The following is a 20,760-nucleotide window of genomic DNA, read 5'->3' as shown; positions in this document are numbered from 1 at the left end:
GGAGGTACACGACTTTTTTCAGAGAAGATTTCAGAATCAGATCAAAATTGTGTGTATCGGGAAATATACAGACATTCAAATAGAAATGAGCTAATTCCAAGTGACTATCTTTCCTGGGGTCATGTACAATTTTAGTTCTAACAGACAGACAGCCAAGATATCCCTAGTTGAAACAACAGTATAAAGACCCAAAACTTCAGATTTTGGCAATCTATCAACGCAAGAATTAAGGTCATTAAACCATACACCACTAATGTGTTCCCCACTCATATTCAATTCATTTAAGTTTATATCACATAGGTAAGTTGATTATTTCATGCTTTTGCCTACTGGTACATCATATGATGAAGCTGCTATCACACTTAAGCAATTTAATTTCAAGTTCAGTGTGACAGTCTAACTTGCTGATGTACTATCATTTCTCCTTTTCACACAGTGATAACTCATTTTTGATTTTCTAATTTTTTTTTTTTTTTATGTTTTTGATTTTTCAATTTTTTTTTTCTGTTTTTGATGTTTAAGAAAAGCAATAAATTATTTACAAAAATTCTTATGAAAAACCAGTTATTCAGGATTCCTCATCCCGTTGAGTTCGACTAAGTGTTCAAAGCGAGCCCTGTCAAATGCTTTAGTATAAAGATCTGCCAGGTTATCCTCTGTGTCGACTCGATGAAGTTCAATCAGTCGCTTTTCAGCACAATCCCGTATAAAATGATGACGTATGTCAATATGTTTTGTGCGACTGTGGTTCACGGGATTATTAGTTATTGAAATAGTGGCATTATTGTCTATCATAATAGGAGTACGAGTGAAATCCAAACTGTAATCGCGCATTTGCTGTTGAATCCAGAGAACCTGAGAGCAGCAGCTTCCAGCAGCAATATATTCAGCTTCACACGTAGAGGTAGACACACAGGATTGCTTCTTGCACTGCCAAGACACGATCCTGCCTCCTAAGAACTGACAACCACCTGTTGTAGACTTCCTGTTCGATTTGCATCCTCCAAAGTCTGAGTCAGTGTAAGCAACAAACGTCAAATCACTATCAGCTGGATACCACAACCCAAGTTTAGGTTTCCCCTTCAAGTAACGAATAATTCGCTTCACTGCTTTCATGTGTGACTCTTTAGGATTCGCCTGATATCTGGCACACAAGCATACGGCAAACATGATGTCAGGTCTTGAAGCAGTCAAGTACATCAGAGAACCAATCATTGCCCTGTATTGAGTAGGATCAACGTCTTCAGTACTTTCATGATCTGGGCCAAGATTGTGATTTTCACATATGGGTGTGTTGGAAGTAGTGCAATCATTCATTTTGAACCGACTCAAAATGTCATACACATACTTTGTTTGATGAATAAACATCCCATCTGCCTTCTGTTCAACTTGTAATCCCAGAAAGTAAGACAGCTCACCCATAGCACTCATTTCGAACTTGCTCTTCATCACCTGCTCGAACTCTTTACACATGCTTTCATCAGATGACCCAAAGATGATGTCATCCACGTACACCTGTACCAGCAGAAAATCCTCCTTCTTCCTCTTGATGAACAGTGTACTGTCAATCTGACCTCTTTCAAAACCATTCTTGATCAGATGTGTAGACAGTGTCTCGTACCACGCCCTGGGAGCTTGATGTAACCCATATAACGCCTTATCAAGTTTGTACACTCGATCTGGATAATCTGGATCAACGAACCCATCTGGTTGTGAGACATACACCACTTCTTGGACTTTCCCGTAAAGAAACGCACTCTTCACGTCTAGTTGGTAAACTTTGAAGCCCTTGAAAGAAGCAAAAGCTAGAAACAAACGAATTGCCTCCAACCTCGCCACTGGTGCAAACACCTCATTGTAATCTATTCCTTCTTGCTGATTGAACCCTTTGACCACCAATCGAGCCTTGTTTCGCGTGACTATACCTCTTTCATCCTTCTTGCACCTAAATACCCATTTAGTGCCAATCTCTCTTTCACCTTTAGGAAGATCAACCAACTCCCAAACTTTCAACTTTGCAAACTGGGCCAATTCCTCTTGCATAGCTTCAACCCATGAATTGTCTTTAAGAGCCATATGAATGTTCTTCGGCTCCTCTTGGGAAATAAAGCAACTATACAAGCACTCGTTCACAATCCCAGTCTTCTCAATCGACACAAATAAACCAGTATTCGCTGCTATGCTTCTTCTTGTCTGAACACCTGCGGGCAGGATCTCCCAGTATCATGTCAACTGGATGATCTCTATTTGCTCGTGTAGTAGCAACAGCATCAACTTCAAAATTGTCACCAAGGTTTGAGCCAACCTCCCCCTGAATATGCTGATCCGCAAACGGATTAATGAAATCCTCCCCCTGATTGGGTTCGGGTTCATCGTCACTTGAATCAGTATCAGCAGCATCTTGAGAAGGTCCCGGAGCATCTGTTGTATCAACATTTGATCTAGGCATGAACTCGCCTTCATCATCACCAATCACTGTTTGAATTAGCTGAGACTCATCTGCATTGGAAAACTCAGGAATATTAAATGATTTAAAAACACTTTCATAATCATATAATATAGCTGGTCCACTCGTTGACTGTTGAGGTTTGTAAGAAGTGATTTCAACATTAAACACAACCTCAATTTTACCAGTTTTTAGATTAAAAACCCTTTTATTCGGTGCGCCAGGTACGTAACCTAGAAAGTAGCCCTCGTCAGCCACCTCACCGAATTTTTGTTTATCTTTATTTCGCACAATGGTGCAGGGTAATCCAAATGGTTCAAAGCCTTCTAAGTTTGGTTTCTTGTTAAACATTAATTCATGACAAGTCTTGTTAAAACGTTTAACAGTCAACACTTTGTTCAGGACATAGCAAGCTGTATTCACAGCTTCTCCCCAGAAAAGAACTGGTAGCTTAGAATCTGAAAGCATCGTCCTAGCGGCTTCAATCAACGTCCTGTTTTTCCTCTCAGCAACTCCATTCTGTTGAGGCGTATAAGGAGCAGAATATTGATGTTCAATTCCCTTGCGAAGACAGTAGAGATCCAGAATACGATTCTTGAACTCCGTGCCATTATCACTCCTTATCCTCTTGATCTTTGCATCATGGACGTTTTCCAATTTTGTAAAAAGATCTATCAGCATCTCTGCCGTCTCATCTTTTGTACCTAAAAAGAAAACCCATGAATAACGTGAGTAATCATCAGTGACAACTAAACAATAGTACTTTCCACCTATGCTCCTCACGTTCACTGGACCGAATAAATCCATGTGAAGTAATTCGTAAGGGGCATCTATGGAATTTACTGTTTTAGATTTATGAGGTTTCTTGTGTTGTTTTCCCTTTTGACATGGAAGACATTTGTCTTCCACTTGAAACCTCCGCAATGGAACCCCTCTCACTAGCTCATTTTTAACAAGATAGTTCATTTTGCGATAGTGAATATGGGCCATGCGTCTGTGCCACAACATCGATTCAGCTTCAGATGCTTTTGATAGTAAACACGCCACCACTGCAGTTGGATCCTTAGCACCCATGTCCATGACATAAGTGTCATTTCTCCTTGGCGCTCGCATCACTATCCAATCGTCCGGTATCTTCAAACCTGGTTTCAACACTAATGCTTCATTCTTGGTAAAATGGACCGAGTGACCCTTGTCGCAGACTTGTGACACGCTCATCAGATTGTGTTTAAGCTGCTCCACATAGTTCACTTTGTCCAGTGTGATCTTCCCATTGGTCACCTTTCCTCGACCAGTAATTCTACCACCTTTTGCACCCGCAAAATTCACTTGTCCTCCATCATATTCTTCAAATTCAGTCAACAACCTCGCATCCCCCGTCATGTGCCTGGAGCAGCCACTATCAACATACCACAAGTTGATAATCCTCCTTAGCAGCTCCTGCACACACCAACCAAGAAATTAGTTAGTTTGGGGGACCCAAGCCTTAATGGTCTTGGGTCGTCCAAATTCACCAACCACCGGAACGTCCATCCAATATCCATTACTCCTAACTGGAGTCTTGGATCTTAGACCTGTTGGAAATTGATTTTGACTTCCACTAGGTCTTTGGTCCTGAGGGTTCCTATGTGTGTTTGGACTATTTGACCTTTGAAAATTTGGATTTTGATTCCAAGAAGCATTATAGTTATAATTTCTAAAGCCATTGTTATAAAAATTTCGACCACCATTATTTTGGTATCGATTTTGATATTGACCTTGACTTCTGAAATTATTTGTGTTTTGATTGTTCATTCTTGGTGAACTGCTTCTAGGTCTCTCAAATCTGCCTGGTGGAGATCTAGGCTGAAATCTAGGTTGATTTCTTTGAAAACGAGGAACTTGTGGAGTTCCTTTTTCAGCCTTATCCTCACCAACAGCAACTGGCTCTGGTTGCTTAGGAGCAGATTTCTTTGGAGAGTTGGACTCTCTCTCCTGCTTATCACCATTCTTCTCTGGTGACTTCTCTCTCTTCCTCTCATTCACCTGTGCTTCATTCGTTTTGTTAGGACAGCAGCTAGCTACATGTCCTTTGGTGTGACATTTGAAGCATGACATCCTTTTCGAAGACTTCTTATCTGAAGCCTTTGAACTAGATTCAGGTTTTGATGATGATGCCACAGAAGGATTTGGTTTAGTTTGCTTAATTTCAGAATTTTCATTGTTTTTATTTTTTGCAAACTCTACGTTCGATTCATTTTCAATAACAGCTGTTTCGTTTTGCATGTCACTTCCTTGAACAAAACTAATCTTTTTAACAGAAGTTGAGTTTTTATTCCTAGGTTGTGAGGTTTTCGTTTTCAAAACAGGTTTGCTGTTATTATCCTTCTTGGCCTCATCTCTCTCAGACTCCTCTCCTCGACCTGCTGTGGAACTACTCGGTGCTGTTGACATGAATTTGGTTAGCTCATCTTCATCAGGTAGGAATGAATAATCATGACTAAGAGGAGGTGGGACTTCATTAAAGCCTTGGAATCCCACACTAGTCTTGTCATTACTCTTCTTTAACCCACCCATCATATGTTTCATAACAAAAGCAGAATCCCTGAATTGACCCAATTTCTTTTCAAGTTCAACAATTTTGAGTTGAGCATCTGACAACTCTTTGTTTTTATCAGAAATCTCTTTTGTTTTTTCAGCCATCATGTCATGAGCTAAGTCAATGACTTGAAGTTTTTCATTTAATTTGCAGGTTACGGCATCAAGTTCACTTTCATAACCTTTTATTTTCTTCAAGTATGACGTTTCGTTTCTTTTAGCAAAAAAGTTTGATTCTTTAATGTTAGACATTTCGCTTACCAAACTTTTGTTTTGTGCAGACAACCTGTCAACCTCACCCTGCAGTTCACGACATTTCAAACATACAGAATTAGATTTTACCTCTCCTGTTTGTTTGTCAAGGTTGGCCATTAGAGCAGCAAGCTGAGCTTGCAATTCTTTATACTTGGCATCCTTTTCCTCAGCTTCTCTTTCATATTCTGACTTTTGTTTTTCATCTTCAGCACCTGTTGTCTGATCTACCTTTACCTCAGCATCCACTTTCACTTCAGCATCCACCTTCACATCAGCATTCACCTTCACATCAGCATCATCTACTTTAGCTTCACCATCATCGATTGGAGTGATCTCTGCCATGAATGCTTGAGAGACATCCCCATCATTTTCTAAGTGAATGCTCCAATCATATGAACCCTCTCTTGCAGTAGAGATCAACGCCTTTGAGCTAGAGTTGTTTGATGCATTCCTATTGTTTGAACTCTGGCTCGAATTATCTTCCTTTTGTTTCTGACATTCCCTAGCAAAGTGCCCATAACTTTGACAATTAAAGCACCTCACTTTGGTCTTGTCGAAACCAACGCTCCTTCCAACAAATTTCCTCCCAGTTCTATTCATAAACCTCTTCACACGCCTAGAAATCATGGCCATTTGCCATTGCAAATCCATCTCTTCAAGATCATCAGGGTCAATCTGATCATAGTCTTCATCTAAAGTAGCAGGATCAGAAATCTTTCCCTGAATATAGTTTTCATAGGAAGCAACAAACGAAGCAAGTAGAGCCAGATGCTCTTCAGCAGACTTCACACTCATTGGCATTGACTTAGCAGTAGTACTCTGCTTAGAAGCTGACGATTTCTTAACTCCTGATGATCCTCCTGAAGCAGCAACAAAACACACATCACCATCCTGATTCACCATAACCTGCTCATTCTCACATGATAAAAACGCAGTAGCAGAGTCGCTAGAAGCGTTGTGAGATGAAGAAGATGTAAGCCCATTGTACACTGCCGGATCTTGAACCTGATCATATCCAGTATCTTTCTTCTTCATGCTGAGCTCATAAGCTCTCAACTTTCCTACAACCTCTTCAAGCTCTTTTGTTTCATAATCTGCTTCACCCTTGATCATTAAAGTGTAGATATCCCACTTAGTAGGCAAAGCATCTAGCAGCTTGTCATTTTTCTCTACGTCAGAATAGCAATCGATCTCATAGTTGTCCATTTCTGACATCAGATGGTAGTAACGCGTGATGACGTCTTCAAGTGACTCATGCTTCATGTACTTGAAAACAGCAAACTGCTTCTTCAGTAGATCAATCTTGTTCTTCTTGACATCAGCATTACCAGCGTATCTTTTCTCCAAAGCATCCCACATATCCTTTGAGTTAGTGTACTTTTTGAAGGTATGTTTGATGCTATCAGGTAACGACATTTTGATTGCAGCCAAGGCTCTCTTTTCAGCCTCATACATCTTTTTATCATTATCTTGCATGTTCACATATTCTGTTCGACGTGGTCTGCCCTCAAAGTCGTGTGTTGGATTCACGTAACCATCTTCGATGCATATCCACATGCGCGTATCCTGATATTCAATGAAGGATTGAAAACGATCCTTCCATGTCAAATAGTTCTCCACCTTCATCATCTTAGGTGGTTTGTTGGTAGTGCCAACCTCATGCTCCATTCTCAACAGCTCGTTCAAACTAGACATGTTCGACATTTTAACGTAACAGACTGAGAAAACCGTACGAAAGTTTCCGAAAGCAGTGGTTACTAAGTTACACCGTTAGAATCGTCTCGAAAAGACGAATCCAATGATATATAATGTCAAAGACCGAAATCGGGATTTTCCAGACTTTTTTTTTTTTTTTTTTTTTTTTTTTTTTTTTTTGTCCTAAAAATCACACGAGTTCAACGGTGCAAACGGTTCTGTCTAACGAGTTACGGATCAATTTCTATTTGCAAAACACCGAAAAATTTCCGACGCTTGCCAACTGAAATTCCACCACTTGGTTCTCTCTTAATTTCGCTGGTTTTAAGTTAATTTCGCTAGGTCAGTCCAAGTTCAATTTCGCTGGAAAATCAGGTCAAGTTCGCAGGTCAAATTCGCTGACAACTTCGCTCCAAAATCGTCAAATTCGCTGGTCAATTTCGCTATTACGACGACCAGTAAATTCGCCGAGAAACCGTGTTAATTTCGCTGTGGAAAATTTACACGGTCACCAAAGTCGCCTTTGGATTTAGCTTCGCCGGTAACTTTGCTGGGTTAAGTTCGCAGATCAGTCAAAATAGCCAGAAACAGTTAATTTCGCTGGTCAGTCAGCAAAATTAACCAAATTCGCCAAAAACAGTCAAATTCGCCCGGTAACTTTGGAAAGTCAATCTGTTCGAAATTTTTGATGATTTTCTGGATTTTCTAACAACTTCCTGCAAAATCAAAGCAGCAAATCAGCAAAAAATTTCGAAAATTTATCAAGAACAGATTGAATAAACTCAAGAACACGAAGAACAGTCTTCGAATCTTCAAGTCTATCAGCCAAAATCCTTCAAACAATCAATCAGAAACTATCCTGAAAACCTGAAAATCAGCAAACAAACAACCAGAATATCAAATCAGCCAACAAAATTCGAAAATCAAGATCAAACACACAAAAAATTTCGAAAATTTTAAGAACCCTAATTATCAGGTTTCAAAAATTTCGAAAATTTTACTCCCTGTTTCTGCAGCAAACAATTCTGAACCGAGCAATCAAGAGCCTAAAGCTCTGATACCAATTGTAGGTCCCCTTGAGTCTATGGATCGTCACAGAATCGTCTATCTAACCTAGAGTGCGGAATCCTCTAGATCAGATTGTAGCAGAAAACGTGTAGAACACAGAAACAGCAATTCAATCAAACCGGGTTTTATTGATTATCTATCAAGACTGATTACAATCAATCAAACCCTAACCACAAACCCTAAATTCGTCCAAGCTAGTGCTCTCACGAAATTCTAATGCCTCTCAAACTCTGTTTTGGCTGATTAACCTAAACCCTAATGTCTAACCTTGTTTATATAACACAAGGTTTACAAGTGGGCTAGGTTTACACTCCTGGGCTGCGAATTGGACAGGCCCAATTCGCCCCCATCACCCAATTCCTTGGGTTTAGTTAGCCCAAACATAACAACTAACTATTACAAAGCTAAACCCGCTAACTGTTTATCATTTAACTAATTACAAGATATCCAAAGACCAAATCTAAGCTGTTGTCACAAACATGCACCAACACGTTACAAAATCATTAACTAAAAATAAAAGTTAATCATGGGGTTTAAACTGATTACCTCAAGACTATAACCCAAAATATTAACCAATGAATCGTATAATCCATCTTGTTAACAAGATCAAATTGTTAATTAATCAAGTGGATTGATAAATAAAAATGCAGGAGACTAATAGTTGAAAATTGTTTAACTAAAAATGCAAGGGAGCGGATTAGAACACGTAACCTTGGTTTTCAAAGTTGAGTGTCTTAACCATTGAACGAACTTTATTTTTAGAATTGAACTCATTTATTAAACATTTAACATATCGGTACTCACTTAAAAATCTAGGCCTTGAAATTTTGTTGGGCCCTATAAACCCTTTAGACTTTGGCGTCTGCCCGGGCTGCCCAGCCCTAAAAGCAGGACTGTTCATAGTTATCAATAATAAACATTACATTTTAATTATCATATTGAATAATTTGGTAATGTTCCAATCCCACCACACATGATTCGATATACCATACTATCCAGAATAAAATTGTAATTTTTCAAGATAAAATAGAAAAATTATTGTAATGAGTTTATAAAATAATTCATTATAAGATTAAAATTTAAGTTAAAATATATTAAAAATAAGGTTTTGAAGTATATGATTAACAAATGTGCATGTAATGGGCTCAATGCTAGTGCTCTTGTTTCTCTATTTTTCCTTGTCAGAAACCATATCTACATACAAACCATACCATGACCCATCCTAACCCACCCATCTACTTATTTAACCAATAATGACAAAGAAAAATGGATAGTAACAATGTGAGGAGGAGTATTATTGTAGGGGAAATATAGGGGAAATTAATGTTTTCCAATCACTTCTTTTTAACTAGACTTCAAACACTTTCCAAGTTTATGGACAAAAATGAACCTAAAATCCGCAAATTTGTTTTCACATCTTAACCAGCATCTTCAAGAAGTAATCTTTGATCTCAGACACCATCTTCACTATCAATCTATGATACCCGACAAATGCATTCCACACATCAACTGTGTTCACTATAACGTTTGAGGGACTATTTTTGTTAAAAATTGAAAGACTTGTGGATTTATAAAAGTTTAGTCATGCATAGGTGAAACTTTTGCTAATAATAAAGTGCACAAACTCTTGCCTTAAGTTTTATAAGGATTTATAAAAATGTAAAAAACAAGTATAGGGACTTCTGTGTGAATTCAGCAAATGTTCATAGGGTTTTTTAAACAATTATGATATACATATTTAATAAAAATATTTTGGAAGGTTTATGGATTTTAAGCTATTTTTAATACTTAAATAGAAACTAAATTATAAGGATTGAGTTATTCGACAAAGAAGTATAAAAATAATAAGTGTAAGAAGACACTACACAGTGACAAGTGTTCTAAAAGAAATCAAGTGGAAATGGTAATTTTGTCAAAGATAATAAAAAGAGTAAACTGCAATTTTACCCCTGGGGTTTAGGGTCATTGGCATGTCTACCCCCCTAAGGAAATAATTGCAATTTTACCCCCCAACGTTTGCTGTTATGTCGCAACTTTACCCCCTGCCGTCAGTCAATAGTTAATTGACTGTTATAGACAGAGGTATTTTGGTATACCCTATATTTATTATTATTATTATTATTATTTATTTATTTATTTATAAAGTCAAATTTTACCAATCGATATATACATACAAAATCAAATTTTAAAAATATATACATACACAATAATTTGATTATTCTCTCTCTCTTTCTGCTTTTCCTTATCTCTTTCTCTCAAGTACACCACCATCACCACCCCACCTCCACCACCACCACCACGTCACCATGGCTCCGCACCACCATGGCCACCGCACCTGCACCACCACCGTAAACACCTCCATCCCCGATGCACAACCCCCACCACTGCGATACCCCAACCACAACCCACATATTCAGATCTGAACACCACCGCTTAATTATAAATCTCTGTTTTTGGTAATGATTTTTGACCACTGTTAAATCCCAATTAAATTTAGATTTGGAAGAGGCTCACAAGGAGGTATAGATTGTGGATTCCAAGGGGTTGATAGTTAAATCTCGGTTGCAAACTCTAATTAACATTACCCAAACCTTCGATTCCAATAATGTCATTTACTGCTCTCCTAGTCTCATTTATATGCAATTAGTTTGTTCATTGCTATAAGGGTGATTGTGAAATTGTACTCAACCTGGTTGTGAACTTCCCATCATCTTTAATTAAAGCCTATACTCCCTGATTAACAAAGTGTGCTTATGGCCGGCAAGGGATTCCTATCGAGCTAGCAAGGGATTCCTATGGCCGACACCACAGTCATCATCATCCTCTGTCTTTTAACTCTTCAAATCTCCCTTTCTAGATTTCTCTGCTTCTCCCTCTCTCCCCCACCGCAACCACCCACCCCCTTCTTCCTTCAACCCACAAGAACAGATCTGAATCCGAACAGATCTTACAAATCATCTATCGGCAGGTGGAAAGATTGTCGGAGAGAATTCCGGTGAGGTTAGCTGTTGGTTTATGAGTGGTAATTAGAGATGTGTTTAGATGAAATTGATTGAATATTTGAAGAAATGTTTGCATTACTTTTAAGTTATGATGTGGGTTTTTGCTAATTTTAACTTAATTTTGTGGGCTTTTGTTTTCACTTGAATTTTGGGGATAAATGTATATTTGGATTTGTTGAATGTTGAGCATGCTTATTTGAGTACTACCTTAGTGTGTGTACTTGATTGTCTTCTCTGTGAATATATTCCATCTGCATTTTGTTTGATGAGAATTTAACTTCTTATGAATCTAGTTCATCAAATCTGTAAGTCAACACTGCAAACAGTGGGTCAGATTTGGGGTACTTATGATGAATTTTACTGATTTTTGTCTCTTAGATGGTGATTATGAAGTTTATTGCTGAATGTTTGCAGCAGGGCAATGCGTTTTATTGAAGTTATTTATCAAATTTAAGAAAGTAAAATGATTTTATTTATATATATTTGCAGCAGAGTTGACGCCGGTTTAAAAACAGTAGCTGGAGCTTGATGGTGGGTGGTCGAGGCTGATGGTGGTGGAGGTGGGTGGTGGCGGCTGATGGTGGTGGGGGGTGGGTGGTGGCGGCTGATGGTGGGGGGTAATTGTGCGACATAACAAGAACGTTGGGGGATAATATTAAAGGGCAATATAGTCATTTCACATTAAAGTTAACAGATCTGTTAACAAATTTGAGGCCGGGGTTAAGGTTGCGACATAACAACAAACGTTGGGGGGTAAAATTGCAATTATTTCGTTGGGGGGGGGGGTAAGGGTGCCAATCACCCCAAACCCCAGGGGGTAAAATTGTAGTTTACTCTAATAAAAATTTTATGCACATGCAAGTTATATGCTATTTCCCCTATTTATTAAACGTCCATAACTTTTTTTATACGTCATTTGTTTTTAAAAAAAATTATACCAAAAAATCGAGCGTCTTTTTATCTTTAATATAAGTACCATATTGTTATTTAGAAAAAAAAATTCAAAAACTCAGTTGCGTATTACACAATGGACATAACGTAAAACACAACGAGAAAACCCAGTTGCGAATTACATAATGGACATAATGTAAGACACAATGAGTATCAAGCTAAAAACACAATGAAAAATAGACTATAAACACAATCGATGACAACAGATAAAAGCACAATGGACATAACGTAAAACACAATGAGTATCAAACTAAAAACACAATGGAAAATAGACTAAAAACACAATTGATGACGACAGATAAAAGACACAATTAGTGAAAGCAAATAAAAGACACAATGGACAACACACTAAAACACAATAGACAAACTAATACACAATGAACAACAGATTAAAACACAATGGACAGCAGAATAAACACAAATACCAGAGTCTATAACACAATATATAGAGTACCCCAAATATAACACCATCTTTATTATGTCATAAATTGTGTTATAACTTTTGATAAAAATGCAGTGGCCTGAACCCAAATTAATATTGTGTTATAAGTTTTGATAATAACACAATGAAGTCCTAGTAAAAACGTAATGAACAAAACCCAGTTAAAAGACACAATGATCTGAACCTTTAACACAATGCAAAAAAAAAAAAAAAAACCCAGTAAAGATGAAATTTTTTATTTTATTTTCATATAGCAATATCATACTCATATTAAAGATCAAAAACGCTTGTTATTATGGTGAACTTTTAAAAAAATGTCGTATGAAAAAGTTATGGACGTTTTAATTTGATGGGGGGAATTGACATGTGTCTTGTATGTAGAGAGAGAAAGTAAATAAATGTAGGATTCCTTTTATACCCTTCCATTATCTTTTTTTTAACTAATCTCAACCCTCCAAAGCTTAGATCAATTGACCAAAATCCTTCTTACTCTTCTTATTTATTTTTCCTTTATATTTGATCCTAATCCTAAATTATAGATTCCCCGCCCATTCCATATTTGGTAAAAGGGTTGAAACATACCATGCTTCAGAATTTAACTTCTGAAAGTTCCTCAACGCAAACAAACAACAAGCATTCCTTAACGACAGAGCATTGATGCCATGTGAAGAGTCAGTGCCGGCTCAAGCCCAAGCCAAATAAGGCAACTGCTTTGGGCCACAAAATTTTTGAGGCCCCATATCTTACAGGCTTGACTTTAGGTTAAACCCATTTTTTTTCATTTGGCATTCATGATGATTGTAGTCTTGCAAATTCCCTAAAGTTTCTATTAATTCATTGCATGTTCCCATGAGAGAGAAATAATCGATTTTACAAATAGAACATGTGATTCCAAATTGTGAAGAAGATAAATGTATAAATCGGGAGGTTTGTTTTGTTTTTTTTCTTTATCATATTTGTGAAGCCAGTTCATATCCCCATAATTGATAAATCAGTAAAACGCACCTTTGTTAAGTGCTAATTGCATCATTCAGTCACTTCGGTATGTTTTGATTATGTTTATGGATTTGATGTGTGAAAGTTGGATGTGTTTACACCTAGTTTGTGATTGTCCTCATTGTAATGCCCTACATCCCTAAACTTTAGGCTTTAGGCAAGTTTAGTCCCTATACTTTGCCTATTGTCCGTTTTAGTCCCTAATCTATGTAATGTTGATACTTTTGATACTTTGAGTCTTAAAAACTATGATACTTGATCCTTAATACTTGAATCTTGATTCTTGATACTTAATACTATGAGACTTGACGCTTAAAAACTAGATACTTGATACTTGGATTCTTGATACTTGATACTTGGAAAACTAGACTCTTGACTAGGGCTGCAAACGAACCAAACGTTCGGCGAACAGTACGTGAACCGTTCGGTGGGAAGTCTGTTTGTGTTCGTTTGTTTACTAAACAAACGAACACGAATAAGAAAATTTCGTTCGTTTAGTTAAATGAACAAACATTAAAAGAGGTCGTGTTCGTTCGTTTATGTTCGTGAACGTTCGGTAACGTGTTCGTTTGTGTTCGTGAACGTTCGGTAACGTGTTCGTTTGTGTTCGATATTTTATTAGTGTTTTTAGTTTTTATATTTATTTAAATATTTCAAAATTCCGACAAATTAAATATCTAATAAGTTTTGGTGTATTATATATTATGTTCATGAACGATTGTTTGTGTTCGTTTGTTTCCATTTGTGTTCATGAACATTAGTTTGTGCTCATTTGTGTTCGTAAACGTTCGTTGCCTAAAATTAACAAACAAACACAAACGAACACGAACAAGTTCATTTCCTTAACAAACGAACACAAACATAAAATCTCGTTCGTTCGTGTTGGTGAACGTTTCGCGAACACATCTATTTCTTAACAAACGAACACGAACAAGGTCTTGTTCGTGTTTGTTCGGTTTTTTTTGCAGCCCTACTCTTGACTCTTGATACTTATTTGGTGCTTGACTCTTGAGACTCGTACAACTTGATTCTTGGTTGAGCGAGAGACTGGAGTCTTGTCACTGGCGGAATCTATGAAACTTGGAAACTTTTGGTGTTTATGATGTAATCTAGTTATGTGATACTTTTACCAAATAATACGCAACGCAACGCTTAATCTAACTCGCAAACGAATCAAAGGCGGAAGGCGGAAAGGATAGGATTGCCATCCGATCGGATGACCATCCGATCAGATGGCCACTCGATCGACCCGCCATCCGATCCGAGTGCACACCGCCCTAGTCCCTCTCTTACACTATAAATAGGCCTGTCACATCAGTCCTTAACTGATGTGACAGCCTCACTCGACCCAGACGCACGCACACCACATTTCTTTGATTTCTCGCCGATTTTGGTATGTTTTACACTAGATCCTTGTACTTTCTTGATCTACACTTCGTTCTCTACGTGATTCTTCTTTGAAATCACACTTTTCACCGTGAAATCTCTTAGATTTGAGTTCTTGAGGATGATGTCATCATGGTGGTTTGTACAAACTACTATATGATGTCATTCCTGGTAAGATCTAGCTCAGATCTGAGGAATTTTATGCCTTTTTACACTAGATCTATGCTAGATCTAGACTTTTCAAGCTAAAACTTATGTTTAACTTCATCTTTTCTTGAACTTCTACATAAAACGGACTGTAGACTTGATTATTAGTCTAGGAGTCGGTTTGGAAACGGGTTATCGCCAGAAAAGATGGCCGGAATACGGATTACGACATAAAATTGTTATGAACAGACGACTGATCGGGCAGGGGTGATTCCCATCCGATCAGAACGGCTGTATGTTGATGAGTTACCATTGTCTTAATACGTATCGTGCCATCATCGTTAAACCAGAAACTTAGAAACTTTACAAAATTATAAACGAGACGAGGACCACTCGATCGAGTGGCAATCCGATCGGATAACCATTCGATTGAGCAGCCACTCGATCAGGTGACACTTGTCTCACAACATTTCAACACTTAGAAACTTTTTCAGAAACTTGAAACTTTGGAAACCTTGATCGAGTGGCAACCCGATTGGGTAGCCATCCGATCGAACAACCATCCGATCAAAGTAACCAAAACATTTAAAAAACAAATTTGAAACTACCATTGTCTCAATCCGATCGAACAGCCATCCGTTCCCTCACACATTATCACCATAATCGACTGGCAATCCGATCAGATGGCCATCCGATCGGACATCCATCCGATCCAGTAACTGATCCGACACTTTGTGCAATCTCGTTATTATGCCTGACTCTTATCTTTTGTAATCTAATCAGGCTAATTCTAAAAGAGCTCCCTTTGATCCAATAACGGTCTTAACTGTTAAGCAATCACTGTGAGTATACTCGATCCTTTTTTGTTTTAAACTTTGGGATGTAACATGTATTCTATAAACTACGAAACTTGATACTTTTGAATCTAAACTCTATCCTATGTGTACGTGAAACTTGTGATTCTTGATTTTTGATTCTTTGTGCTAAGTGACGTTTAACCCAGAGTGTGTAGTTCCGCCTTAACAATAGTAGCGCTATAGGAGATGCACCTCCCCATTATTCTCGTGGGTATTGTTAGGAGGATTCTAGTTTACCTTGAGTCTTGGGTAAACACTAAAGCATCGGGATACTTGGGCTATCACTGGTTGGACTGCGACACTAGCACGGCTGAAACTATTTTATTACTTACATTGTGGATATGAGATGTTTAATATACTAATCTATATACTCAAACTTGTATACTCGCCGGTACATTTTTGTACTGACTCTATTTTAATACATGTTGCAGGCTGACAGGATGCTAGGATTCTTGAAACATGCTAGGATGCTGCTTAGAAACACATCTTAGTTTAATCTAGAACCATTTGAAACAATTTGAATGACTTTGGTTATGTTTTGTACTTGATACTTGATGTTGATGTTTGATAGACAATTATCGCATGAAATCAATTTAATTACTATTGAAATATCTAGTATTATGGAATCTCATGAGCAATCTGAACGCTTAGTGCTTGCACCCCGATGTTTCCGCCATCGGTTGGGGTGTGACAGATTGGTATCAGAGCCATAACTATAGGGAATTAGGATAAGTAGGAATACTTGCCCTAGTCTATAGTTCTAGGAATCTTGACTCTTATTTGTTGTTTAAGACTTATGCATTGTACCGTATCTGCTTCCTAGCAGCACAGTTCTCTGTAAAACTTACATGCCTTTCCTAAGGCTGATACAATATACACTTGATACTTCGAAGACACTGTTAATCAGTGTTTGCATTTTGCACGAGACCTTCCTTCAAGACAGGAGTGACTTCCGAATCTTGATGGAAAATCTCCATATTATTCTAGTAGGTATTGTCTGCGGATAAGTACCGCTGCTATTGGGGTACGATGTAGTCGAGTTAGAGGTGAAACTCAGATCTCGATAACTAGTCCCACTGTTTGGTTTTTATGTCTCGCCAAAGTCTCGAAACTTCCGATCAATTAGGAACGTGAAATGACCAAAAGGACGAATATCGTAGTCCTAACATCGATGACGTATTTGTCTAAGTAAGTCAAGACACGTACCTCAATTCGAAAGGGGTTCGAATCACTCTGGTTAGTCACCGTTCCTCTACCCGGAACAATCCTATGTTTTATAAGCCTATCTTTTAGGCTACCTCGATTTTACATGTGGTTTTAAACTTGATTCTTCATGAACCGCACGTATGTCCGCAATCTAAAACATTAACTCTAATCTCAGGGATCAAACTAAATTCATGAAGCTTTATTCAATCTATGTGGGAATCTTGATCGACAATGATGGTATGTGAATCTATCTGATGAATCTATGTATTGTTGTGGTTGTGAAACACTAAATGTAACATGGCATGGAATACGAGACAGAAGTGATGTGTCTGAAACATGGTGGACACGCCGCTGGTACTTCCTATATATAAGTGTTTCCGACATGTCACCAACTTTCGTACCAAGTGCCATGTGAAACCTAGTGTTTGCAGACCGGTGATGAGGATGTCGAAATCTAAGCTATGAAAACTACTCGTGTAAACTATGTGAAATCTATGTGTAACTTATGCATGTGTTGTTTTGAGTAACAAAATATGAAACGTAGCCTAGCGCCGAAGATGAGGCGGAAGTGGCATGTCCGAAGCGTGGTGGATACGCCGCTGGTACTTCCTATATATAAGTGCTTCCGTCATGTTGCCGAACTTTCGTAGCACGTGCCATGTGGGGTTTTGTTGTTTTAGACTATGATGGGGTTGTTAACTCTAATCTATGCGAATCTATTGGGTAATCTATGTGAACTAGTGGGATAATCTATGTTGTTGAATCTATTTGGTTAATCTAATGTTGTGGTTAGCAAAGCATGACACCGATGACGAGGGTGACGAGGGTGACGTGGCATGATTGAAGCATGGTGGATACGCCACTGGTACTTTCTATATATAAGTGCTTCTGTCATGTTGCTGAACTTTCGTAGCATGTGCCATGTGGGATTGCGTAGACGTTAACACTAATCTATGTGAAACTACTGAAATCTGTTGCAAATCTATTGGGAAGCCTATTAAATCTATGGGAATCTATTGAATCTAATGAAATCTATTGAATCTATGGGAAACTACTGACTCTATTGGAATCTATGTGAATCTATGATGATGATGATGAGTGCGTATTGCGACACGTAACATGACGCCGAGTACGAGGCAAAAGCGATGTGCCCGAAGCGTGGTGGATACGCCGCTGGTACTTCCTATATATAAGCGTTTCTGACATGTTGGCAAACTTCGTACAACGTGCCATGCGAAGGTCGTGGGTTTGTGATGTTGGATCTATTGAAGTCTATCGAGTCAATCTATGTGTGTAAGATAATGGTGGGTATATTGTTATGATTGGCAATTACGGCATGTAACATGACACCAAGTACAGGGCAAAAGCGATGTGCCCGAAGCGTGGTGGATACGCCGCTAGTACTTCCTATATATAAGCATTTCTAACATGTTTCCAAACTTCGTACAACGTGCCATGCGAAGGTCGTGGGTTTGCGGTATCTATGTGAATCTTGTGAAACTTGTTGAGTCTTTAGACTATCGTGTGTGAATCTATATTGTGAGGCTCAATGAATCTAGACTTATACGATCCTCTTGTTGGATCTTTTAGATGTCTTCTCGAAAGCTATCCGACACTCTCAAGAGATCCAGGGAGAAGTCTTAGAAAAAGATGATGTCTTTCATGGCCGACCAGATCGCTCGAGTCGTGCCAAATATCGTCTCTGAGATCCAAGGATCAAACATTCCTCCATCCTCTGTGGACTCAAAGGCTGAGAAGCAAAAGCCTACTAAGTTCAGCTACAAACATTTCATCTCTTGCAATCCTAAGCCTTTCACGGGCAGTGATGGGGTGACTGCTATGCTCGAGTAGTTTGACAGCATCGAAGTTACTTTCATCAACAACGAGTGCCCAGATCATCTAAAGACTAGGAGTGCGACTAGAATGTTTCAAGGCAGAGCGTTGGAATGGTGGTCGAATGAGAGGAACATCCGTTCTAATGAAGAAGCCTATGCTCTTCCATGGACCAAGGTGCGTGAACTAATGATGCTTAAGTTCTGCCCTCCCCATGAACAACTGAAGCTTGAAGAAGAGTTTTGGCACTTGAAGCAGATTGGTGACGATAATCTGGCTTATACTACTCGTTTTAAGCAGCTTAGTTTGATCGTTCCTCACTTGGTTTCTACTCCTAAGCGGATGATAACCAAGTACATCAATGGTCTACCTCCTGCTATGCGTGATTCTATTGAAGCAGCTCTACTCGAAACTATTGAGGAAGTCTACCGTCTTGCAGCTAGTCTCAACAACAACCGCATCTGTGATAAGCAGTTTGCTAACTCTGCTCCGTCTAAGTTTGCACATTAAGTTACCCAGAAGTCAAGTGGCAGCAAGAACAAGAGGCGAAAGTCTCAGGGTTCCGGATGCAATGCTATTGTTCCTGCTGCAAACCCTGCTACTAAAACTGCTGCTGCTGCTGCTGCTCCAATCACTGCTGCTCCTGAAGTTAAGAAACAGTACACTGGGTCTCACCCCAAGTGTGCGACTTGCAACTTTCATCATCCTGCTAATTCTGCATGTCGTCTGTGCACCAACTGCAATCGCTATGGTCACACGACTCAGTATTGCCGTCAAACTAACCCGACCCAGCAAGCTCAACAAGCCCCAGCTCAGGCAGCTTTACCAGCACCTCCAGCTACCCTGCAGAATCCAAGGCCAATCAATGGTGTTTGTGCATGCTACAAATGTGGAGATACTACTCACCTCCGTAACCAGTGTCCTCAGCTGAACCAGGACCAGCAGCTAGCCGCTCGTGGACGAGCGTTCAATCTCAATGCTAATCAGGCTCGTAATGACAATGATGTTGTCAATGGTACGTTTCTTGTGAATAACCTTTATGCTTCAATTCTATTCGATACTGGTGCTGATAGAAGCTTTGTGTCCGTGGAATTTGAGTCTTTGATAAACTGTACACGCTCCAAGTTACCTGAGTCGTTCTCTGTTGAGGTCGCCAACGGCAAGTCGATTCTTGTTGATTCTATTTTGCGTGATTGTTCCTTGACTCTCAACGATCACGTCTTTTCTATTGATCTAATACCCATGCAATTGGGTAGTTTTGATGTCTTTATCGGTATGGATTGGTTGCGTAAGAATCATGCCGAGATTGCTTGTCACGAGAAGTTTGTTCGTCTACCTCTTCCGTCCGGTGATATTTTGCACGTCTGTGGAGACCGACCTTCGAAAGGACTAAGGCTGATGTCATGCACTCAAGCGAATAGATGCTTACGTAAACAGAACTTTGCCTTCTTGGCTCACATAGTGGAACAAAAGGGCAAAGAGAAGAACATAAGCGATGTTCCAGTAGTGTGTGATTTCTCTGATGTCTTTCCTGAAGATCTACCCGGTCTTCCTCCTCCTAGATCCGTCGATTTTCGCATTGATCTTGTACCTGGTGCGACTCCTGTCGCCAGGGCTCCTTATCGTCTTGCACCTTCCGAGATGCAAGAATTATCCAGCCAACTACAAGAATTGCTCGATGATGTGTGTCAGTGTGTATATAATTTAGATGTATATTTTAAGCCATTTTTACACTTTTTAGCCAAGTTTTAAATTTATAAACACGATATTCACTAACACTAAACACACATATGGGCAAGTGCACCCATCGTGGACGTAGTATAGTGTTGGTAAGATACCGAGGTCGTCCAAGGACACAAGAGCTTTTAGTACCGGTTTATCCTCAACGTCTAATCAAAT

General features: G+C 38.9%; 1 protein-coding gene across 1 annotated transcript; it reads left to right on the top strand.

Moving 5' to 3' along the window:
• The first annotated feature begins 18,951 nt into the window (after positions 1-18,951).
• LOC118492141 lies at positions 18,952-20,213 on the top strand. The gene is made up of 3 exons (XM_035989942.1): positions 18,952-19,185; positions 19,381-20,113; positions 20,155-20,213. Exons 1-3 carry the CDS (start codon positions 18,952-18,954, stop codon positions 20,211-20,213), a joined length of 1,026 nt encoding a protein of 341 aa, XP_035845835.1.
• Positions 20,214-20,760: the final 547 nt, after the last annotated feature.

The sequence above is a fragment of the Helianthus annuus genome, chromosome 5 (assembly GCF_002127325.2).
Source record: "Helianthus annuus cultivar XRQ/B chromosome 5, HanXRQr2.0-SUNRISE, whole genome shotgun sequence".
NCBI classification, from domain to species: domain Eukaryota; kingdom Viridiplantae; phylum Streptophyta; class Magnoliopsida; order Asterales; family Asteraceae; genus Helianthus; species Helianthus annuus.
Note: the sequence above shows the minus strand (reverse complement) of the source record. Positions and strands in the feature narration are given on the sequence as shown.

Excerpts from the sequence above, each read along its gene's own strand:
- LOC118492141 (XM_035989942.1), top strand. The coding sequence starts at position 18,952 with ATGTTTCAAGGCAGAGCGTTGGAATGGTGGTCGAATGAGAGGAACATC. Across the intron at positions 19,186-19,380 it reads GTTTGATCGTTCCTCACTTG|AAGTCAAGTGGCAGCAAGAA; the intron begins GTTTCTACTCCT and ends TAAGTTACCCAG. Across the intron at positions 20,114-20,154 it reads TCTAATACCCATGCAATTGG|AATCATGCCGAGATTGCTTG; the intron begins GTAGTTTTGATG and ends TGGTTGCGTAAG.